The sequence below is a fragment of the Mastomys coucha genome, unplaced genomic scaffold, assembly GCF_008632895.1.
Source record: "Mastomys coucha isolate ucsf_1 unplaced genomic scaffold, UCSF_Mcou_1 pScaffold20, whole genome shotgun sequence".
Taxonomy (NCBI): Eukaryota; Metazoa; Chordata; class Mammalia; order Rodentia; family Muridae; genus Mastomys; species Mastomys coucha.
Genome location: NW_022196903.1, coordinates 128273418 through 128298132, shown reverse-complemented (window position 1 = coordinate 128298132; position 24715 = coordinate 128273418). Strand labels below are relative to the sequence as shown.

The window sequence follows — 24715 nt, the reverse complement described above, 5'->3', positions numbered from 1 at the left end:
GAATTGAACTCAGGACCTTCGGTAGAGCAGCCAGTGCTCTTAACCGCTGAGCCATCTTTCCCAGCCCCATTTTGTATTTTAATAGGCAGTTACACAGCTGGCTTTTAGAATAATGCAGTTGAGAACTGGGCGAGACCGGTCAGAGAGTCGTGAGAACTTGCAGACAGCAGAAGCATACACACTGAAAAAGCAGAGGAAGGTTGGCCCACATGTATGTACATCACTGTAACCTAGAATGGAAGCTTTAGGTAGTTAGTTGCCTGGTACAAACAAGTTTCCCTGAAATGAACAGAGCATATTTGTAAGCCTCAGCGGGAAGTGACAGCCTGTGTTCACATGAGTGTGCTGCATTCTGTGTCTGGGCCTCAGTACCTGATGCCATTTGGATGGTGTTTACTTTCAGTGCCATGGATCAGGGTGACTGCAGTGACAGAGGTACAGTGGAAACTACCTGCCAGCGTCAGCTGGGGCTGATAGGGCTGGCTCCATGCAGTAGGACTGTCCATGAGTTATCGTAAGGTCTCTGCGGGCCCCAGTTCTGTTCTAAATAAAAGTAGAGAAAGGCCTGAAAATTGAAAAGCAGAACCAGAACCTAAAAGCTCCTATAACAGCGTACTTGATAATGCTTGAATAACACACTGCACAGAGTGACTGCATTGGACAGTTTTTAGATCGTTTCCTGTCTTAGGTCTGAAATCTCTGTTAACCTTTTTGTCATTTGCCATGATTTCTAGATTTACAGAATTTTGTTCATTAACTTCTTTTTTCCCCTTTTGTTATGAGACTGGAAGTATTTAGCTTTTGAAATTCTAATCCCAAACATCTTTGCAGCTTTTGACACCTCCTTGGACAGAAAGGTGCAACAGAACAGCAGAAGTGCTCTGATACTTTAGCCCTGGCTGGCTGATGCTGAAAACCCCAAACGTGCTCAGGGTGCTCTGCCGAGGCCTGGGCACTGGCTCACCAGGAAGCTTGTGAGCGCCCGTCGGTTATTCTGGCCCTTGCCCTGGTCTTGCAGTCACTGTATTTTAGAGACAGTTAATGCGTGAATCTTTAGGATAAATATAAGATAGATAAGCTTAACTGTACTTACAATAAAAGTCCTAAGAGATCATATACATGGATAAGTCAGCGTGTAGTCAGCTCTACTTTCATGAGCATGTTCCTTGCCATGTCATTTTTTTTTTTTTTTTTTTTTTTTTTTAGATAATCACATTACAAATTTACAAGCTATAGGTTACTTAAAAAGGCAGATAAACAAGTATAAGCATGTTAGACTCTTATTCTGTTAGAAAGTTCACTGACCGTCTGGGTATTTAAAATTAATTGATCATTTTGATACTCAGTTGAAACCATACTTAGGATGGTTTACCCGAGTGCCCACAGAAATCAAAACTGCTACTTGTAAGTTAGAAGGGTTTCTCTTTGCACACAGTAGGAATGGGCTAGATCTGCCCTCACATCATAACTTACCTATGAGGCAAATTCTGAAATGAGTAAAGAATGTGAGAGTGTAGACTGGAGACCCATTCTCCACGCCGATGCTCCGGGAGCTGCGGAGATCCAGTGTGAGGTGCGTGGCAGAGTGCTCTGAGGCTGGAGCTGAGAGTAGACCGCTTGCTCTGTGGGCGAGGCCCCGATTCAGTTCCCAGCACCAGTGAAAAAGAGTGCTTTTCTAAAGTGTGTAGAGAAGTACAGTTCTTGAGTTGGTTTGTTTTTGCTCTCTCTCTCTCTTTTTTTCCCCCATATGTTACTGGTGGTCAAACCCAGGGCCTTGTGTAGAGCACATGCACCTAGATTTTACCTTAAGACTGAAGAGCTCTTTGGGGCCCAATTGAGTTCCTGTCTGCTCTCCAACTCCATCCCTTTGTTACTGCCTCTAGTTACAGTTTACTTGCATACGTCTTCCTTTGTTAGCGCGCTGTCTATTGCCTCTTCATCCGTTTCCATGCAAAGCAGTGGCTTTTTGGTTGTGATGGTTCTGGGGATTAAACCATGGCCTCACTGCACATGCCAGTCAAGGACTACCCATCCCCCATACAGATTTCAACTGCAACAGTTCCTAGCCTTCTGACTGATTTCTGAGACAGCATGCTTTCATAAAGCTAACTGCATTCCTTTATTGCTTTCCTGTTGTAGCTATAGGCCGTACAGCTACCGGCACTTCGCACCGCCCACCACGCCCTGCAGCACTGATGTCTGTGATAGTGACTATGCTCCTAGCCGGAGAATGACCTCAGTGGCGACAGCCAAGGGCTACACCAGTGACTTGAACTATGACTCAGAACCTGTGCCCCCACCACCCACACCCCGAAGCCAGTACTTGTCAGCAGAGGAGAACTATGAAAGCTGCCCCCCTTCTCCATATACTGAGAGGAGTTACTCCCACCACCTCTACCCACCACCACCCTCCCCCTGCACGGACTCCTCCTGAGGAGGGCCCCTCCTCCTCTGACTGCCTCCACCGGGACCTGTAAATACACATCTGGTTGAGATCTGGAGGGGGGGAGGGAGCTCTAGAGAAGAGTGAGGCCGACTCTGTACAGTTAACATTATAAAGTGGGTGGGGTACTGGAGATATTTGTACAGAAGAAAAGGATATTTATATATTTTCTTAAAACAGCACATTTGCTGCTTGTGCCATAAAAGTTTGTATAAAAAATAAATTTGTACTAAAAGTTTTATTTTTGCAAACTAAATACACAGAGCATGCCTTAAGCCCAGTGAAGAGACTGAGTACAAAGGAAGCAGGAGGAGAAAGGCAGGCATCACTGGCCAGGAATGTCTGGGTTTTAATGATACCAAAAAAATAAAAAGGAGACAGTAATTCCATCTCAGAGTGGCACACTTGGAAGTAGCCAAATTGCCTTCAGGTTAACTAACATTTGAGGGCCAACAAGTTAAGAACCCATGAAGGAAAAAATAACAGTACTAACTTTGGACACAGGGCTTTGTTTTCTCCAGGAATCCAACAATTTTTCTGAAGAAAATAGATACTTGCGTGATCCATTTTGAGTGTTGCTGTCCTAGGAGCTGAAGTGTGTCCTGCAGGAGCTGCAGGAGCTCTCGCCTGTCACAGTTCATGTTAACACCAGCTGCTCTCACGGTCTGCTCCCAGCACCTTGGAGACCGTTTTGTTAAGAGCCATGATTTATTTAAGCTTTTTAATCTGATGAGTTGATTAAATGGAATTTACTAAACGCGAGGTTGAATTGATTTCAGTACCTATCTGTTTGTTCAGCAGTTGGCTGAGCCTTTAAGTGGTTGGCTGTTTTTGCATAATCAGAAGTTAGCCATATTATTGGTCTTCCACGATTGTTTTAATGCTCATTAAAGTGTCTTTTTAGAACATATAAGAATGCTTAAAAAATCACAAATCTGTTATATTCTTGTAAATTAGTTTTGTATCCTTGCAGTGTACAATATCACAGTGTGAAATCATTTTATGTATTTTTTTTTTGTAAAACATGTCAGTGTGCTCTGGTTAGAAACAATCTGTTGTTAGTAGGGCTTCCCCTCTATGAACTGTTTGTGGCATTTTCACTCACTGTGGAGTAGCTTTTCTCAGTGACGTATGCAGGCATAGCTCTGCCAGTATGGTGTGAAATCCCTTCTCGTTATGTGCTATGAATGTGTGTGTTTTCACAGGATCCACGGTCTGTCCTTACTGTCTCTCCTGTGTTTCTCTGTGTGTTCTTTCCTATCCCATTATGGATTAAAACAATTTCACAAATTTAACAGTGGGATTAAATGAGAAGGCACTGTGAACTTCTCAGCTGCAGGAACTTGAGCAGTGGAGAAAATGGAAGTCTCTCCTGTCACATGCCTAACCTACTGTCACGTACCGGGCTGCTATGTCTGTCACTGTTGGGGCTGGCCTGTGGGATGACCATGCCGGATACTGGTTTCCTGCTTTTACATGTGTCTAGTGCTCCTCTCCTAAAGCTGAACTGTTTTTAAGCTAGTATGATTTTTACCTTAACAGGTGTCGATGAATTATTGAGTACATTTTTAAAATTCTGTGTTGAATTGTATCTCTGAATTTTGGAGCCTAAGGGGAAACAATGAAAGAAATGATTCCAGAATTTTGGCAGAGTTTAAGTGACTTAAAAAACAAAACAAAACACCTGAGTACATTTTTAAAGAGAGAAAAAAATCCTTTCAGAATAATGCTTGGGTTGTTGGGGGCAGCTTAGTGAGAATCAGGGGCCCTTTTCTTACATATAAGTAAATGGCAATCCATCCGTGTCTTGCATTTCAGTCAGATAAGCATTAACTCTTCCTGTTACCGAGACAAAATGCACAGATCTAAGACAGGCTAGACACTGAATTTGCCTTCTGTAGCATCCACTCGGTGCTTACATGAAGATGGGAGGGTAGCAATACTGGGTATCAGTCAGGATTGGAGAATTCTGTGTTTACATGTTTAATATGCGTCTTTATGTAGTGGGCTTCCCATGTAGAGACTTGCACTGTAGTGTTCTGGGAAGGGTGTGGCTTGTCTCATCTCAGTTCAAGCTTGTGCTGGGGTGGCAATGGCCTCTAATTGCAAAATACTAATTTGTGTGCCAGTCATTTGTTGAAATGATCTGAAGGTAGTTGGGGTTAGTCTCGGTCCTCTTCCTGGGCAGCTCAGCTGCAGTGGAGAGCTGAGTCCTTTAGTGAGGGTTCTTAGATTGGGGAAAGATGGTAATGGTACTCAGGTTACATGGACAGTTAAGTTTAAGTAAACTGTGTCACAGTTATTGAATATAAGAAAAATGAGGAAAACCAAACTTATGAGAACACAGTTGGGGAAAGAGAGAAGAAAGTTTTAAATTAGGTTGCATCTACATTCATTACTCGAGGAAACATGAATAAAATTTGATTAGATTTCACAGCTACATGGGTATTTCTTTGGAACACACATCTTAATGTATGCCTGCTTACTGATCAGAGAGTGTATGAGGTGAGCTCTTGTCTAGCTTGCTCTTGCACACTGCCGTAAGCGTTTCTGCATTGCCATCTTTTATAACTAAGACTCAGGCTTGATTCAGTTGGAGTCCGAGTCTTCTAACCAAGGCCCATGAGTTCTTGTTTAGGTCAGATAAATGGCAGTGGAAGGTAAGGTTCAATCTGGAGTTGGTGGGTAGAATGTTATTAGTATTTTTCTTCTGTTTTTAAATTTTACAATCTTTTTTGCAATGAATACGAAGTTGTAAAAAAAAATAGCCATCGGTTTTTGGTAACAGTTTTGGGGGGACATCTTTTTGTCTTGTTGTAAGGCCCATCAGTGAACACATCTGAGTTCACTGATGTGTTAATTACCTCACCAGTTAATTGAGATGTGTCTAGTGATCAAGAAGGCTTTCTGTAGGGAAACCTGCTTCTCTGTAAGGCTCAGACACAAAAGTCTTGTTTTGTTTAGCCCCAATATGTCCTGCTTTTAGTGACTGTGCCATGCTTAGTGTAGCCCTTATAACTTTATGGAAACAATTACAAACTGATTTCTTAACTCAAAATTAGACTATAGATAGGAGTTGGGTATCAGGAGTTTGGCTGGCAGTATTTTAAGAATTCACAAATAAGAGCCATGCACAAGTGTGGGTATATACTGAGTCCTAAACAAGTTTACTATCAAGCATTAGTTAAAATGTCAAACTCCCTTTTAATCCTCTGGGGTTTCCTTATCACAGGCCTAAAACAAACTGTGAGGAGAGGTCCTTTAGGACCTCTGGGAGACATTGCTTTGTAATAGTGGCAAGATGTGAAACCTTAGGTTTTAAAGTCAAGGACTTTGTGCCTCAGATACAAAACGACACGTTTGTGACCTAAATACTATGCCTTGTGGATCCACATTGTCCGTGTCTTTCTCTGACTGAACAGTTCACTGAACTCCGCTTACACCTGAGTAGAGGGGAGGCGGTGCTCCGGTTTCCCTTACTGACCTAAGAGTCACCTCCTTCCGGGAGGGAAACTGTCATTTTTAACATTGTTTTAACATTTTCACAAGGCATTTAAAAACCATTCCTGATTTTATTCCTAGGGAATTTTTAGAATTACACATTGATTTTTTGTACTCGGAAGCAGACTGTGGCCCAGCACACTAATCCTTGGGTTTTTCCATCATCACTTAGAGTTATAGACAACATGCTGCTGCTTAACTGTCCATTGGGGGCTTTCTTTGTTGTTTTGTTTTTGTTTGTTTTTTTTTTCCATCAAGTATAGGAAAGTTGAGGGGTGGCATATCTATCCATGTGGCTGTGTATCTATATTGATGCCTATAACTAGGAGTATTAAGGAAAGGAAAGCAATCAGTGGTGAGAGGAGCTGGAGAGAGGATGCGAGAGGCTGAGCCTGACTGGCCTTGTTGCAAGTGAAGGATCTGCTGCTGCTTTTGGATGTCTGTCCTTTATGAGTCTAAACTTTTTCTTAAGCTTTAATCTTTATCATTGTCTTAAAGTCAGCTGGTGTTTCTTGTACATCGACTTTGGAGCGATGGTGCTTTGCAAGGATGTATTTATATTATAATGGCCAACATTTGGTCAGCCCTTATCCACTTATTCACTTCCCCCCTTTTGTAAAATAAGTGCTTTAATTATAAACTGTATAAATACCTTGTATAAACCCCTCTTTTGATTATTACAAAAAGCTGAATTGTAACAAATGAAATGTTGATTTTTATAATAAAACAGTGGAAAAAATCAGTGAAAAAATGGAAGTCTTTTTTTTTTTTTTTACAATAAGAATAATGAAAATGGCTGTTTTCTGTGGTTAACACTGCTGTACTTCACATGACAAATGAAGCTTTGAGGTTTGCATGAAGAACTGAAAAGGGCAGTGGGCTGGCCTTAGGCCCAAGCACCTGTGCCTGGTAAGAACCTCAGGCTTCCTGAGCACTGCGGTGTTCTCCTGGATGGAGCTGGATGAGCGCTGCCCTGTCTGTCTCCCAAATTAGCCATAAAATGGTGTTGCTTTTCCTGGTGTGGAGCTCAGTGTGACACTGCCATGCAAGATTGTGGAGCTAAACCAATGCGAACATCAACACCAGGGCCCACTCAGTCTCACAGGGCTGGTTTGACGGAAGAGGACAGTTTAAAACGGGAGCCAGATTCTAGTGGGTCTTTACAGGTGCTCGACTCCTGAACGAAGTCTTGTTATTCCCACTTTCCCCTTATGAGGAAGTAGGAAAGGCCAAGCATAAGGGTCGTGCCATTTCCAGTTACAGGAAAAGCTGAATCTTTACTTGAACCCAATGTGGTCTCAAGGATGGTGAGAAGCCATGTGTATATGGGGCCTCCTCTTGCCAAACAGGCTTTTGGTACCATAGTTAACAGTTCTTTTATTTTTTATTCATTGCCTTGGGTATGCAGCTTGTTTTGTTTCTATAGATTTAATTCCTGATGAATTACTGTGGCTCGGCATTCTTGTCATTTATGCCAGTGTGCAGTCTACACATTGAGATCATTTTGGAAAGCTTTCTACCTGAGTCTTGCTTTTGTGAATTCAGATTTAGGCAAAGTAGAAAGTCAATCTTCGGGCTGGAGAGATGGCTCAGCAGTTAAGAGCACTGACTACTCTTCCAGAGGTACTGAGTTCAATTCCCAGCAACTACATGGTGACTCACGACCATCTGTAATGAGATCTGATGCCCTCTTCTGGTGTGTCTGAAGACAGCTACAGTGTACTTACATAAAATAAATAAATAAATCTTAAAAAAAAAAGTCGATCTTCCCCCATAAAAAGGCTAAAATGATGGATAATTTTACTAAAAATCTGGCAAGCATTTACTGTGCACCAGGCATTATTACTGAGTTCTCCCTTTACCACGTTCAAAAGTAATCAACTGATTGATGGGCAAACTTGACAGGAAATGCCTTGCTGGAAGGTGAATGTCTCCAGTCAGAATTTCTATCAGAACAGGTTGTCAGTGCAGAGAAAGATAGGTTGTGACCTAGATCCTGCTCTGTTGTATTGTGATGGGTTGTCACTTTTCTGTTGGTGTGATAAGATGCCATGATCAAGGCAACTTACAGAAGAAAGAGTTTATTGGGGGTTCCCAGTTCCAGAGGGTGGGTCCATGGTCCTCGGGCAGGCAGGTAGGCATGGTTCTGGAGCAGTAGCTGAGGACTTATATCTTGATCCACAAGCACGAGCACACCACACTGGAAGTGGCTGGGACTTTTGGATAACCTGCTCCCGGTGACATACCTCTTCCAACAAGGTCACATCCTTCCCAATAGTTCCACCGTCTGGAGACCAAGTATCAAATCTATGAGCCCATGGGAGTCATTCTCATTCAAACCATCACAACTGTTAAATCCTATCTGGAGACCAAGTATCAAATCTATGAGCCCATAGGGGTCATTCTCATTCAAACCACCACAATTGTTAAATCCTATCTGCACACACTTAGATTTTAGATTTTCTTCATTTTGATTTTTTGGGGGGTGGTTGGAAAGGGCTTGTTCTTCATTTGTCTTGAGACAGGGGTTCATAAATCAGGCTGACCTTGAACTCAGAGATCTGCCTATATCTGCCTCCTGAGTAGTGGATTAAAAGTGTGCATTGTGAAGCCTTTACCAGCATGCCTGGCTCTGTGTTCATTATTTAGTTTATAACTTTCTGATTTTTTTTCTTTTATTCTTTGAGTGATGAGTCACACAAAGCTCAATTTCTAAATATTTGGGGGATTTCTATTTTGTTATTTTAAAATTCAGTTCCATAAAGGTCAGATTTAAGTTTTAAATTTTTTGAGACTTGTTTTATGGCCCAGAATGTGATGACAGTGCATGTTTTTCTCAAGCTCTTGAAGAGAATGTGTACTCTGCTGATTGGTGGGTCTAGCCCTAAAAGTCAGTGGGATCACTCATGTCTTTTCAGTATCCTGATGGATCTTCTGTCATCTACTGTTATCAAAAAGAGTTGAAACCACCAAACATCCCTGTGGCTCTGCATGTTTTATCTTTTTTTTTTTTTTTTTTTTTTTTGTAAGATTTTGCCTGAACGTAACAGAATTGTTACATTCTCAAAACCGTTCCCCCTTTAGCATCATGTACGGCTTTTCTGTCCGTGTGTTATTTGAAGTGTACTTGTCTGACAGTAATACCCCAGCACACAGCTTCTTATTACTCCTGTATATGCTTCTCTATCCTTTCATTTCCTTTCTTTTGTGTATAGATTAAACAATTTAGAATAAATAAACAGCCGCTGAGGTGGCTCAGTAGCTAAAGGCTCACTTGCTGCCAAGCCTAAGGACCAAGCTGGACCAGCATAATGGAGGGAGAGAAGCAACTCCTTCATTGCCATACACATTAAATAAATGTAAACAAAAATGTTAGCCCCATGGGTTTTAGTGGGGTCTTTACTCTTTTTTTTTTTCTTTCTTTTTTTCTTTATTTTTTTTTCCTTTTTTTGGCTTGTTTTGTGTGTTTTGAGATGGCCTTTGATGGCCTGGAGCTTGCTATGGTAGACCAGGCTGGCCTCACACTCAAAGATCTGCCTACCTCACTCTGTGACTTGAGGTTAGTGGGACTCTATTCTTATCTGCCTGTCTCTTCCCTTAAGTGGAAATGTTTGGCTATTTCTCTAAAGCAGGTGTCATTGTGACTGTCTACTCTCCCTTTCGGTTCCTCTCTTCTCCCTCCTCTCTCCTCCCTCCTCTCTTCAGAAGCAGAGCCTTACTTTGTAATTCAGGCTATAGCCCGCTACAGAGTCCAGGCTACCCTTGAACTCAGTCTTCCTGCTTTCCATTCCTGACATAGGCTACATGCGTGTTCCACCATGTCCAGCTTTTTAGTCTTAACTTTCTTTTCTCTTTGGCTTCTTTTGAATCCTATGAGTACAGTTGTATGTCCCACACGGTCTCTCCAGCTGCCACCAAGGGTACTGCTTTGTGGTTTACAGCGCTCACTCCCTCGACTGCTGTACTCTGGAAGCGAGTTAGACCTGTTTGTATGTGCTCTTGAGAACCTCAGGACAAATACTTCCTTTTTCCTTCTTACCCTTTGTCCTCTCCACCCCTTCTGGCCTCTAAAGTTGAAATTAGACACAGCAAAAATTACCATCAGCCAAATAGCTGCACACACCTGCAACCCCAGCACTTGGGAGGTAGAAGCAAGATCAGGAATTCAAGGTCACTCCCAGCTATGTAGCAGTTGGAGGTTAGCCTGAGCTGTGAGATACCCTGTCACATTGACAGCAAGCCTTATAACCAGTTCTAAATGTACATTCAGTGGTATTAAACATCCACAAGGTTTCCATTTCCATAGCTTTATTCATTGTACAAAAATGAGCTAAGGTGGTAGGTTTACCTATAAGGCCAGAACTCAGGAATAAGAGACACAAAATTGGGGCCTGGTGAGTTCAAGGTCAGCCTGGACTATGTGGTAAGAAACCTTATCACCAAAATAAGCAAAAAACAAGGGACAAAAATGGCTATGATGATAATAATAAAAATATAACCTACTCATCAAAATACCCCCCACTACCTTCTTCCTGCCGTGCCTGGACACCACCATTCAACTTCCTTGTCCAATAGGATCTACTTTAAGTAGCCCTTCAAGTGAGGATAGGATAGCTGCCTCTCTGCCGCTCACCCATGTTACCTGGTGTGATGCTTTCAAGGTTTATCTGTGTTGTAGGATGTTAGAATTTTCTTTCCTTTTTAAGGCCAAGTAATATTTCAAATATACCAAACTTGTTTATCTAGCCATTTCTTGAAGGGCAATTGGATTGCTTGGGCATCGTAGCTGTTGTGGAATAACACTGCTGTGAATGGTAGTTTCAAAATATCTGTTCAAGGACTGGAGAGATGACTCGGTGAGCATAGCACTCGGCCATGCTGTTCAGAGTGGATGTTTTGACTGAATGCATTGTCGACATGAACACAGCCATGTCAAGGACTCCAACGCCTCAGACGCCATGGGTGACAAAGCCTTCCAGCGTGAGGCTCGAAGGGATGGCCACTGTGAATGCTGACAGTGTGTGTAGAGACGATCAGCCACAGCCTCCTCCTCCTGGATGGCTGGCTGCAGCCTGAGACTGTTTCCCCATAGAGAACTCCTACTGAAAACGAATTAACCCTGCCTCTTTGTTCAGCAGTAAGCTCCAAACCTACCTCCTTGGTTTTGATGTATAAAATAAGTACGATGAGGTTCAGGGCTGCATTTGGTGGCCTCCATTATAATGATCTAAGCGTACCCCATCCCAGCTCTTCTGTATGTGTGTCTGTGCGTCTGTCCTTTTCTTCGTCCCCTTGTTGCCCTGGTTAAGTCAATCCCTGAAGCCGTGCAGAGTTCAGTACCACTCAAGCTTGAGGACAGAGTTTGCATCCTCAGAACCCACAGAAATGCTGGTCGGGCTGGGTGACTCACCTGTAATTCCAGTGCTCAGAGGGCAGATGGGGGAATTCTCACACCAGGCTTGCTAGTCAGACAAATTGTATTGGTGAGCTATGGGTTTAACTGTTAGATCCTGTCTCAGTGAAAAGACAGATTCTCCATGTCAACCTCTGGCCTCTGTACACATGCTTGCATTTGTGTGTGCATCCACGCACGTGCTCCCCCTCCACATGCCACACACATACTTGCAAAAATAAAATAAAAGTCTCTGTTCAGAGGCTAGCAAGATTACTGAGCCAGTGAAAGTGCCTGCTGCCCGAGCCTGACCAACTGACGTCAATCCCTGGATCCCTCGGAGGGCAAAGAACTGACTCCTGAAAGATAGTCTCTGATATCCACATACGTGCTGAGGCAATCCCTTGCACACACACATGCAACATCCAGTAAAAAAAAGTTTAAAGTTATCTGTTCAGATCTTTGCTTTCAATTCTGCAGGATATATAATATAATTGCTGTAATATACATTAGTTCTGTTTTTAGTTTCTTGAGTAATTCTTCTATTGTTTCCAACTCTATAGTTGATGGCTGCTAAGAGAGGAAAAGTTGCTGGATAGCCACATACCTATACATATGGGCATCGCTAATTGGGTTCAAAGGATTAATAGTTATATATATATTATATAACATTACACATATATAAAATATATAATTATGTCTATGTATATGATGTATAATTATGTGTGTGTATATGTGTGTATATATGTATATAATATATAATAAATGTGTGTATATGTGTGTTGTGTGTATATATACACATATATACACACATCATCATCATTCCCTTGAGTGTAAGACCCTCCAGCCCCAGCCTCCTGTCTGTTCTTATACCCAGCTTATCCCTTCTGTTTGGTTTTTGAGACAGGGTCTGTCTGTGTAGCCCTGGCTGGCCTGGAACTCAGGTTCACCTGCCTCTGCCTCCCAACTGTTGAGCTTTAAGGTGTGCCTTGCCTTGATGTGTTGAAAAAAAATTTTTTTTAAAGATTTATTTATTATTATAAATAGGTACGCTGTAGTTGTCTTCCGACACACCAGAAGAGGGCATCAGATTTCATTACAGGTGGTTGTAAGCCACCATGTGGTTGCTGGGATTTGAACTCATGACCTTCAGAAGAGCAGTCGGTTCTCTTACCCACTGAGCCATCAGGAGCTGGTGAGCTCCTGTTGAAAAATTTTAATTCATGTTTGTACATTGTGTTGTGTGTGTGTGCATATGCATTTTCTTATGTGAATTCAGATGCATGTGAGCCATAGCATGCATGTGGGGGTCAGAAACAACCCTGGGTGCCAGACTTTATATTCTACCTTTTTTCATCATATAGTCTCTTAGTTGTTTTTTCTTTTCACACACCAGGCTGGCTGGCCTGAGGGGTCTGAGATTGTCTTGACTCTGACTTTATCTCCTCATTGGAGTACTAGAATTACAGATGCTCATGCTATGTGTCAGAATTTTATGTAGTTCTAGAGATTTGAACCCTGGTCCTCGTGCTGGTATGCTAAGCGCTTTTACTTAGTACGGCATCTTCCCAACCTGAGCATTCAAATTTTCTCAACATATAAACGTCCTCTCTGCCTTTGATACGTGTGCATGTATATATCTGTGTGTATGTGCATGTGTGTGTAGGCCAGAGGTTGAAGTGTCTTCTTCAATCAGTAAATTTCCACCATATTCTGCAAGATAAGGTCTATCTCCCTGCCCTCAGAGTTTACTGACTCAGCTCGACTGGCTGGTGTGCAAACCCTGCCTTCATGTCTCTACGCCTCCATCTTTGCGATTACCAGTGTGTGCCCCCACATCTGTCTATTACACGGGCAATGGGACTTCACGCAGCAAGCATTTCCCTGAGGAGAAATTCTGAGTGTTCCTCCCATTCTTCAAACTGGCATCCCTGGAGACTGCTCTTTTCAGTAGTTCCAGGGGCGGGTCTAAAGCCTTGAGTGGTTTTTTCCATCTGTACATGTTGATCTGTGCTCATCCGAAGGCTCGGGCTGTCTGCAGTTTGGGGTGCTAATCTCCTCCCCACGTCCCCTGGACACTGACACCCCCTCAGCTGTCCTGGATTCCTGCGCAGACACTTTGGGTGGTTCCCCTGTTGGAGTGAAGCCGGAGAATGTTTTCCATGCCGCGTTCTAAAGCAGTCACGGACTCGCATAGCTTCTCATCTGTCAGCATCCAGGTCTCCACTACCATCCTCGTTTCGTTTATTTTGTCTGCAATTAAACTGAAGCCTCAAGCAGGAGATCAGATCTGGTTACTTTCGCAGCATCCTGACTAGAGGCTGCGTATGGTTCTGGAATCACTTGTGGAGTTTGTTATGACTCCGTGTATCTTGGGCCACACTCCAGTCGTACTGATTTACAAGCTGTGGCAGAGAGGCCGGGGTCTGGCTTGCAACCATGTGCCAAGGAGATGCCTGGTGTCAGATGTGTAAAGTCAAACTGCATCTGTACAAAAGAGCTCCCGAGCCACTGAGAAAGGCTGCGTGTGCCAGCTCACAGGGTGCAACACAAATTCAACGTCTGCCCTGCCGAGGGAATGCTTTGGATTGCCAGGGAGAAAAGACATTCAAATACAGCCCCGCGGCAGCCAACGGAGAGTCAGTAAATGACGCGGGGAGGGGGGGGAGGAGCAGGAGGGTGGGAGGGGGCGGGAGGGGGGGTGTTGAAGGAGTAAATTTGGATTAGAACTGGGGGAAGGAGGCCGGCAGGCAAGCACATTCCAAGTAGAGAGGATGTTGTTCAGGACCCAAGGTGCAGAGATGCGTGACACATTTGGGAAACTGAATTGTTTGGCTGGACAAAAGACAGAGAACAGGGCGAGGTGGTCAGTGTCTCCATCTTAGAGGCCCAGAGGAGACAACCAAGGAACTCAGTCCTCATACTGTAGGCAGGTTAGTCGGGCTTCTTCCTCGCTGAGCCATCTGTTCAGGCTACATTCTAGGTGCCAGCAATGCAAAAATGTGTAAGAGCCTGTAAATTTATTGAATTATCTGTAGACCAGATTAGCTTGGAACTTGCAATCCTCCTGCCTCAGCCTCACTTGAGTGCTGGAAACTCAAATGTGTGCCTAAATGTTTTTTTTTTTGTCTTTTTTTTCAGGCATACTATCAATACAAAAAGAGCAACCAGTAATTGCTTCAAGAGAATGGGGCCCTTTGAGCTGAGCTTGGGGTAATCGGTTACTACTAACTAGGTCCCAAGAACTAGTCTGAGCACTTTATGTAGGTTAGCACATTTGGTCTTCACAGAAGCCCTACTATGATAACTTATTATTTTAATAGAAAACATTTTTTGGAAGCGGAATGTTGAGACAAAGTCTTGAACTCATTATGTATGTCTGGTTGGCCCCCGTGTTGAGGCCCTCCCACCTCAGCCTCCTGAAAGCTTGCGTTACAGGCAACTTTTTCCAGCAATCTTTCAATTTATTTATTTTACTAATTACTAATTGTGCTACCTCTAAGGATCCTAGTATTCCAGGCTGTGGAGGTAGCACTGTGGGGGAAAGTGTTAGCCACAAAAGTGTGAGGACCTGTATTTATTTGAGTCTACAGCCTCTACCTGGAACGCTGGATGTCACAGCGCACACCAGTAACCTTAGTGCTGTGGCTGTGAGGTAGGAGGCAGAGACCAGAGAACCCCAGCAGCTCATGAGCGATCTAACCTGGGTAGGAAACAATGCACGGGAGACCCTGCTTCAAACAAAGAGGAAGATGAAGACTACCAACTGAGGTTGACCCTTGACCTCTGTATCTTCTTGTGGTACCTACATGCCCTTGATCTCAATTTCATTGACATGTACTGTCAATGGTAGGGTGTAGGTATGTCACACAAAGAAACCTGAAGGTGTTGGGAAGACGGTTTTGTACCAAATGGAGTTTGTCAAGGTACCACAGTATTTTTTTGAGAGAATGGGTCAGTAAGACTTAACCCAGCCAGACATAACAGCAAACTCAGGTGTCCTCTTTGACATGAATAGGGACGTCTTCCTGAAGGTAAGCTTGACACGAGACATTTATCAGGGTATCCCAGATGCAGTGTAAGATACAAATAGTACTAGAGACTAAACAGTAAGCACACAGTTTATCCTTTCACCTCCACGAGGCTGACAGACACATGTCCAATGCTTCCTCTCGTGTAGCTAGCAGGATGGTTTCCGTTCTGAACATTTAGCGGTAAAATGATCACGTATCTTTAAGGACTCCCTCACACATTCAGCGGAGGACTCGAGTCCCCTCAGTGAAGTCCGTGCTACTGAGTCCTGTGAGCTGGAAAGAGCAAGGCCTCTCTCGATGCCTCTTGAGTCAAAAGAAGAACGGTTCTCTAGACATTTTGGGCTCCGTCTGCTGGATGTGTTTTAATTTTCTCCTAAAGTCTATGATGTGGCACAGGACTGCACCAGGAACACCCTAGGTGACAGGTCTTTGGCTATTTCAGTCTACTTCTTCATGTGATATCCCAAGTATTTTTTCCTAGAAGGAGGAAGGGAGAGAAAATCCTTAAAACTGCAAGTTCGACTCATTGCTGAGGTGAAGGTGGCTTGGCATCCTTGGAGTATCTGCATAGAAAGCATGGCTAAGGCTCTCTGTGACACATGCAGGACTGACAGGCGGATGTATGAAACAGGCAAAGGCTTTGAGACCCCTTTTAAAGAGACACATACATATACACACATACACTCACATACATATATACACATATATATGTACATGTATGTATACAGAGACATACATGAACATACATATACACACACACAAATTACACATATACACAGACATACACATAAACACAGAGACACATACACACACATATACACACACATACACACACAGACACATGCACACATGCACACACAGACACACATGGATACACACATACACATGCACACACATACACACATAAACATACACACAGACACATATGCACACATGTACACACAGACACACATGGATACACCCACATACACACATGCACACACACATACACATACATGTATACACATATACACACATACATGATGCACACACAGACACACACATATGTATACACAGACACATACATATGCTCATGCGCACACACATACACACACCCTTCAGCAGCTGCATGAATTTCTAATCTCTGAAAAGCTCCCTCCAAATTCCTCCGGAAGGACTCATCTGCTTCCTCTGACTGACTCTTCTCTCTAGCTAGCAGCCAAGTTAAATAGTTAAAATATTTGCCTTCACTTCTCCTTCTTTTGTCTGATTACTGGAATTAGAACCATTTTTAAAAAATATTTACCAAAAATATAATTATACCATAAAATTCTCCCTGCTAAAGTGCAGAGCTTAATGGCTCTTCCTCTTCAGAAGTGTACAGCCATCACCCCTGACCCGAGAACGAAGGAACCCTATGCCTATTAGTGCTCAGCCCCAGTCCCTCACTTGGGCTTTCTGTTTCTGTGAATGTGCTCATTTTGGACATTTTATATGAATAGAACCACATAGCCAGGGGCATTCTTGTCTGGCTTCTTAGCATAATAGTTTTTTTCAGTTTTACTTTTATTCTTCAATCATGTATATGCACGTGTGTCTGCGAGTGTGCGCACATAGGTGTGGGGCCCACAGAGGCCAGAAGAAGGCATCAGAACCCTGGGATTGGCCTTACAGGTAGTCATGAGCTGCCTGACACGGATGCTGGGAATCAAACTTGGATCCTCTGAAATGGCAGCAAATGCTCTTAACCCACAAGCCATCGCTCCAGTCCAGCATAAGGTTTCCTAAGGTCCACAGGGCTTTATTCCCTTTTGTGGCTCAGTCCTACTCCATCCTGTAGTGCGTGCTCCCTTTTGCTAACTGCCATTATTGATGGGCATTGCAGTTGTTTCTGCTTCATGGCTATTGCAAATAACGAATACTGCCATGAACACTTATGCACATGTTTTGGGTGAAAATATGTTTTCAGTCTCTGAGGTGTGCAGATGGTAGCTTTATTTTATCTTGTGTGGGGCCAGTGGATCAGTGGATCAAATTCACTGCCTTTGCCTGCTGAATGTGTATTCTACCACTGGGCTACACACCCAGCTCCTGGTGACGCTACTTAACAATTTGTTGACTGCCGGATTGTTCCCCCAAGAGGCTGCACGGTTCTGCAATCCAAGCAGTGATGTCATCAGGGGGATTCGAGTTCCCACGGCATCATAGATAATCCCTGCCACAAGCATCCCAGAGGGCAGAGTTCTTCAGCTTCTTGACTTACATCTCCTGACTGAAATGAGCAAGTGTCATCTCTTTTGCTTATTGGACTATTTCTATAGCCTCCGCGAGAAACACCGTCAAAAAAATTAAATTACTTGTCTTTTTTTTTTTTTATTATCGTGGAATTGTAAGAGTCCATTACATCTTCTGGATGTAAGTCATTTATTTCAATATATGATTTGTAAAACTCTGCGTGCCTGCCTCCACAACTTAACACTTTTATCAGTCTATTTGATTTGAGTTCCTTTTGTTCTCTCCCTCCCTCTTTCCCTCTCTCCTTCCCTCCCTCCTTCCTTCTTTCCTCCTTCCCTCCTTCCCTCCTTTCTCTTTCTCTCCTCCAATCTGTTTGTCTCCAATTCTTATCCTTGTTTCCTTCTCCTCCTCTCTTACTTTCTTTCCCCTCCTCTCCTCTCCCCTCCCTTCCCTGCCCCATATTGGGGATTGAACCCAGGGCCTCACACATGCCAAACACACACACACACACACACACACACACACACACACACACACACACACACTCCTCTTCTCACCCCCGACCCCTCACAGTGGTCAGGAAAGGAAGGTGGCAGAAGGACTCAGTGATCTCTTGAGAAGAAGAAGGGGGAACTGAAATACTGTTGAGGGATCTAATCCTTTCCGAATTACTCAGGCAGCTTGAAGTTGGGGGTGGTTAGGACACTGCCCAGTTCTCAAACCTGCTGTGAAGTGGGAAGCAGCAAGGGGTCGGGGGCTGGGCTAAGTGGGGTGCCACTGAGGACACCAGCAGGCTTTTTAGCTCAGTGGGAGAGGTATGCCACCCTTTCCAGCCTGCGAGGAAGACCCAGGGACACACTGGTCATACCTAAAGTCGACTCAAGCATTCTGCTGGCCCCTGGAACACGGTAGGAAAGAAGCCCAAGGATGATGAGTGAGGGCCCTTCCTCCTGAGACTAACCTAGACCACTTGGGAATGAAAGCTCTGGGGAGACCATCTTTTCCAAGTTGGTCACTTCTTATGTCAATCTTGAATATGGCAGTTTGTGGGGGATCTCAGGGAACAGAGATCAGTGAGGGAGGAAGGGCTGAGTCTGAGGCACAGAGGGAAGAAATCTCTTACGATTGCTCTCAGCTCATCAAAAATAGATGCGAGTCCAGTTGCTCATTCTCCAGTTTGTGTCCTTATGTCCCTGTTGAGGTCTAAGCAGCAATGCCGGAATACCATAAGCCCGAATCCCTGTGGGGACATCAGCCTACATCCTCTAGCATCAAGGGGTGTGAACAGTGTGCCCTGCCCTCATCTGACCAGCACAGTTCTGCTGCTGCAGAATTAGTGGAAAAAGAAATGGCATTCATTGGAACATGTCTCACCAGCTCCTCATTTCCTGCTTCCTCTAACCCTTTGCCTCTTCCCCTGACACACACTCTGGGAGCTCAGTAAATATTTGTAGACAGAGAATATCATTGCTAAAAATATGTATGTTCCAATGGATGGGACTTGTCTCTTGCCACTTGAGAACCTCTTTACAGATTTATAAAATCTTATCATCCGTCCCTTATTAGAGAAGCTGTTTGTGTGTGTTAAGGTCTCACTATGTAGTCCAGGCTGCTCCCAAGCTCACACTCTTCCTGCCTGGGCTTCCCACACGCACATCTGTGCCACGGCGCCTTGCTGAAAGGATTCATTTTCTTTGTGGGTTTAACTTACCCATCCACCATTCTGCTGGACCCAGGGGGAGAAGTACTCTCTTAGGTACTTGGTCCCGAAGCCCAGCATCCTATTCATTGGGTGGTTGTCGATGGCTGTGAGCTTGGCGATGGCATCTATGGCAAGGGCAGCCTTGAAGCCCTGAGCTTTGACCTCCGACTCTCCTCTGGTGTCCACATCCCTCAGGAATAGGTCTGTGATGGTTCTGAATGTTGAGTAGGACAGCCCGTCCTGGAAGCTGCTCATCAAAGCCTTATCTTTCTTTATCTGTGTATGAGAGGAGAAGCAATCAGGAGGCATGGGGAAGGCCACTCTTGCACCCCAAAGCACCAGGAGACACACCTTGGACTGCACTGTCAACCTGGTAACACATCCCACAGAGCCAAGCAGAGCCGTGAACCTGCTCTGTTAGTCTCGTTCATGGGTACAAATAAGGATCAAACTGAAAATTTTACTAAATATACAGGTGCTTCCCAAGCACCAGAGATGGGCAGGTGTCATGGTTGAGTAAGCCTCACATTCTTACCCTCGGGGCCCACAGTCTAGTGGGAATGGCAGAATAGTGCTGTGTGCTTTACAAGAGGCAGGGTGATGGATGGGGTCTAAGACTTAGCAATGTCTTAGGGTATACCCTCTGCCTTATCCTCTTGGTGCAATCTCATTTGTCATATCTATTGATTTCATCTCTGAACTAGCATAATGATAGTACAGTGTTAGACAAGGAGGAGGAGACCTGGGGGCACAGTGGAGCCAGGGAAGATTCCCCACATGCCATTTGTCCACTAAAAATAAAAGGAGTGGGGCTTGTGAGATGGCTCAGTGGGTACTTGCTGCCAAGCCCAAGTGAGACCCCCAAGGTCCATTGTAGAAGGAGAACACAGACCCTCTGATCTCCATGTGTGTTTCATGGCTCATGCACATACTACTTCATCTCTACATGAAATAAATGTACAAAAACAAAAACAAAAAAAAAAAAAACAAAAAAAAACAAAACAAAACCCAGATTCCTTTCCCATTATTCAACCCAACTGATTTCACCTCCAGCTTCTTCCTCTCTGTTTTCGTTTCATTTGGATTCCTATGCTTCTCTTGTTTTGTTGTTGTTTTTGAGGCAGGCTCTCCCTCTGTAGCTCAGGCTAAGGCTGAAGCCCCAAGTGTGGGATTATAGATGTGTGCTACCATGCCTACTACCGCATTTCATTTTCTCCACTGGCTGTTGATATTTAACGGCAATTCTACAGATGAAGCCATTCCTTCCCAAGGGGCAGCCGTGAGCTGCAGAGGGTTGAGTCTCCTGCTGAGGGGCTGGGAACTGCTGCTGCTTGAGTTCTGTATCAATGATGCTATCAGATTCTTGTTTCCTCTGAGACCCACCCCACCCCTGCCAGCGATGCCAAAGCTCACACTCTCTGCTCTCTTCTCATTAGCCCGGTACCCTCAGCTTCCACTCCACACCTTCCTTAGGCCCTTTGTCCCCCCTTTTTTTCACGATCTAGGCACATGTCTGTCACGGCTGTTGGAGGAAGAGCTGTGATCATGCTCAGACTACTGCATTTTAATTCTTCCTTTCCCTTCTCTAGAAGCCCATGCACATTGATTCTGGATTCAACTGCCTCCCAACAGGTCTTGACCATAAAAGAAAAATCTGTAAGCTAGATCCTGATTGACAGACCCAAGAGATGGATGATTATCTATGGGCACAAGACATAGAAGATGTCTTCTGACCACACTGTGACTTTGCTTTTCGGTGTCACCGGAGGACAGCTGTCTCACTAATGAGAAGGGCGGGTCTCCAATTCAACGGGTTCCCTGAGTTACACTAGACTGCCTCCTTAGGTGAACTGCTAAGTTTAAGTTTAAGTGGGCACAGTTCAGCAGCTGTTTGGGGGGATTTCTGAGAAGACCCCAGCCTTTGAGCAGCCATGAGACACACGTCCAGGCTGTTGGGCAATTGCAAACATCCAGCATCCCCTGAGATTCATTACACAGGGAAAGAGGCTGATAAAACTCATGCGGCAAATTTTCATTTTCCGATGTCTCTTCTTACAATAACACAGTCGCATTTCTAGTTTCCAGGAATTCCAAGGAGGCTCCAGAAGATTTACTTGTGTTTTCCAAAGTGATTCATTTTTGAGCTGCTGCCAGCATGAAGATGTGGACTCCAAGGGAAATCAAATTTAGGACCAAGTAGAAGCCAGGACTCCGGAGAGGACGAGGGTTGGAGCCTGGCTCACAATTCCATTGTCCTGCCCTAGTGCGTAGGCACAGACAGGAATCATATCAGCTCAAGGAGCTCCGTACCTCTCTTCCCAACTGATCCCCCGAGTATTTCAGCAGCTCAACAATCTTGCTTATTATTTGGTCCTCTCCATCTGTTGGGGACGACAAAAATTCCAGTTATTTCTTTCAAAATAATAAGTGCTTCTTTCCAGTGGCAATGCTTGTGTCTTGGTTAGGGATGAAGAAAGGAACGAGCATTCGAGTCCTTAGATGATAAATCCCACCATTCATGACTTCTCCCGTCCCAGCCTTGTTTTCTCTACCTGGTCCTTCCTTTCCTTCCTGAGAAACTTACCTCTGTATTTACTGTATGAACACTGTTGAAGGCCTCAGTTCCACAACACATAATCCTGTCCACGTAGGAGACATTTCCCTCTTATTTCCCCCACATAGTGGGGGTCAAAACCAGGGCCTCCTGCTTTCTAGGCCAAAGCTCCACCACTGAGTCACATCTCCAACCCTCCTCTCCTGTTTTCAGGGTATTCCTCAGCAGATGGTACTTATGTGAAATGTGTGTGTGTGTCTATGTCTATGCCCATGTGCACGTGGAGACCAAGGGTCAATATTGGAAGGTTTTCTACCTTAGTTTCTGAGACAGGAGGTCTTACTGAACTGGCACTAAGCTGAACTAAGGGGCTAGATGCGTGCCCCTGTGCACAGCTTCATATGGGAGCTGGGGTTCTGAACTCAGGCTCTGAGCACAGAGAACACCTTACCAGCTGAACCAACTTCCCAGGCCCATAAGTTCCAAATCTGATTATAATCCTTCCATTGTCTGAAAGCATGGAGCCAAATTTACAGCCCAAATGTGGAGTAAAATTTTCCTGGGAACTAATTTGGGGACTAATCTCTTTCTTAAGCCCATTTTATTCCCCTATGTGGTTTTCTTTTCTTTTTCATGCTACTTTTAAACTTGGTTGATTTTTTTTTATGTGACAACAATTTATACTCTGTTACTCCATGTCTCTACAAGGTGGGATACACGGGAATGAAATGAACAAAATTCCCGAGGTCCCCAGGCTGAAATGGCAGTTGGATGAAACCGTAGCTGCTGTCGGCATGGGCTATGAGGGTTCTCCTTTCACTACTTAGTAAACATAACGGTGAAAATGATCGGCACTTCAGAGCAGACTCCAAACAGAGCGGCCAGAAACTGAGGGAATCAAGTTTCTGACTTACCGCCGGGTCTCTTGAAGCTACGGGGCCCACAGTTTTGTCTTGGCTAGAGGCAAGGGAGGCCAGGGAGTTTATGTAGCAAGGCCCGAGAAGGTGTAGGGAGGAGGAGAGTGACAACCTGGACTCACAACCCTGAGAGAAAACAAGCCAGTAAATCTCCACAGCCCCTGCTCTGTCGCTCTGGGAAGGATGCAATACTGGAGTCCTGGATTCCTCCTGCACGCAGGGAGGAGGGCCTTGGCTTTAGCCTGCCTGACGATATCAGTTTCTACCTCCCAGGCGCACTTGGGACGGCAATAAAGCCCCAGCTCTTTCTTGTTAGCGTGCTTGGAGGGCTCCCCACTCAAAGCCTCTGAGGCATTTTTTGGTTTCGGGTAGACGGCAGACAGTGGAAAAAAAAATCCACACCCTGTCTCAGGGTCTGAGATTAAACGATGTCTTCGTGGAGAGGACTCTGTCTGTCCTTCACCGTGCCACAGACCCTGGAGCCACTTTGTCACCATCGTTACACCCCCTTCTAGGGGCTGAGGAGAGAGAGCTGAGACGAAGGTCAGCAATGAAGGAAGGCGAAACCAACTCCCTTCAGTTCTTCCCTCTGATTTTATGGTTTCCATCAGGCTTCCAGAGTCTGCAGTAGTCTCAGAAAATCGCTACAGTGTAGGCAGTGACTGCTTTAATCTGGTTCCCAGTTCTCACTTTTTTCAGCACCTTCTGAATCAGACTTGGGTTTGCAGAATCAAAAATGCATTGTTTCCCGTGGATTCGTGCTTTGAATGCCTGTCCTCCGTGGTTGGCACTGTTTGGGAAGGTTGTGGAGGTTTAGGGGGTGGGGCCTGGTGGGAGGAAGTGGGGCCCTGAGGGCGGGCCTGTGGGAATATAGTATGAGTGGCCACGTGCTGCTTTCTGGTTGACTACAGAATGAACAACTGCCACCTGCTGTACTCTGCAGCCATGCTCTTCTGCCTAAATGTATGTGGCCAACCACCACGAAGGCAACTCTCCGAAATCCTAAGCCAAAATAGTTTTTTTTTCTGCCTTACATTGCTTCTGGTAGGCATTTTTCTCACAATGGCAAGAAGAATCAATAGCAGTGTCTGACCATGCTGGGTGTTTTACAGGAGTCCTGGGTTGGTCGACGCTCTAACGCTATGTACTAACGTGACAAGCGCTGACATTTCCTCCTCTCCCTCCATGGGAGACTTTTTTCTGACTTAGCAGTGAGCTGACATGTTGGCCAGCATGCTGATGGCATCCCTGTGTTATGGCCTGATACCTTAAGCCAGAGCTCAAGGTCGCTACCACGTTGCCTGGAAGTGGGCCGAGACCTGCAGAGCCCCGAGCTGTGTACACACAAATGCACCCATACACTTCTGTCTGGCACGTGCTCAACCCAACACACTCAACTCAGCAAGGAAGGCTTACCTTTCTTAGAGTCACAAGCAAGGCCTCCGAATTGGAAGTACAGAATCTCTGGGACACTCTCATTGAACTTGCTTCCTCCCTGGTTGTGGCTGACATCTGGTGGTGGCCAGGAGTAAACGATTTCAGCCACTCTGTTAGCAATACAAGCGACTTTGGAATCCACAGCTGAAATGAAAAAGAACTGCTCAGAGGGCATCCCCGGAACTGGGGATGCAGCATGGACTTCCGGTTGTCTAGGATGAAGTGGCCAGCCTCGGATAAGAGGACTATGTCCAGTAGTTTGTGTTTGAGGCAGGACATTCTTCAAGAAGGGACCAGCAATTCCTAACAGGCTGGGATGAGGGGGCAGTATACAGCGGCCTTCCACACCCTCATCTTTTCTCCCTTGCAGAGGAATGAACCCAGCGGGGTTGGGGTGGGAGTGGGGCGCTAACGTTGCTTGAAAGAATGTTCATGGTGCTTTTATTTTTATGAAGTTTAGTTATGTTTGGGGATGTCCTTTATATATTGGAGAGGTGGCCTCTCAGTTCCCGGGAAACTGT

General features: G+C 44.7%; 2 protein-coding genes across 5 annotated transcripts in view; one reads left to right on the top strand and one right to left on the bottom strand.

The window, feature by feature from the left end:
* Lrp6 (LDL receptor related protein 6) overlaps positions 1 to 6695 on the top strand; it is a 128520-nt gene extending 121825 nt beyond the window's left edge. Inside the window, exon 23 of the mRNA XM_031383631.1 lies at positions 2140 to 6695. Coding sequence (XP_031239491.1) covers positions 2140 to 2434 — 295 coding nt within the window. The 3' untranslated portion in view covers positions 2435 to 6695. The remainder of the gene's footprint in view (positions 1 to 2139) is intronic.
* An 8092-nt stretch (positions 6696 to 14787) lies between these two features.
* The window catches only part of Bcl2l14 (BCL2 like 14), a 40863-nt gene continuing 30935 nt past the window's right edge, over positions 14788 to 24715 (bottom strand). For all 4 annotated transcript variants that reach the window (XM_031383626.1, XM_031383630.1, XM_031383628.1 and 1 more), the window contains 4 exons: positions 24174 to 24338; positions 21597 to 21667; positions 19296 to 19562; positions 14788 to 15847 (listed from right to left, as the gene is read on the bottom strand). In XM_031383626.1, the coding sequence (XP_031239486.1) occupies positions 15809 to 15847; positions 19296 to 19562; positions 21597 to 21667; positions 24174 to 24338 (542 nt within the window). In that variant the 3' untranslated portion in view covers positions 14788 to 15808. The remainder of the gene's footprint in view (positions 15848 to 19295; positions 19563 to 21596; positions 21668 to 24173; positions 24339 to 24715) is intronic.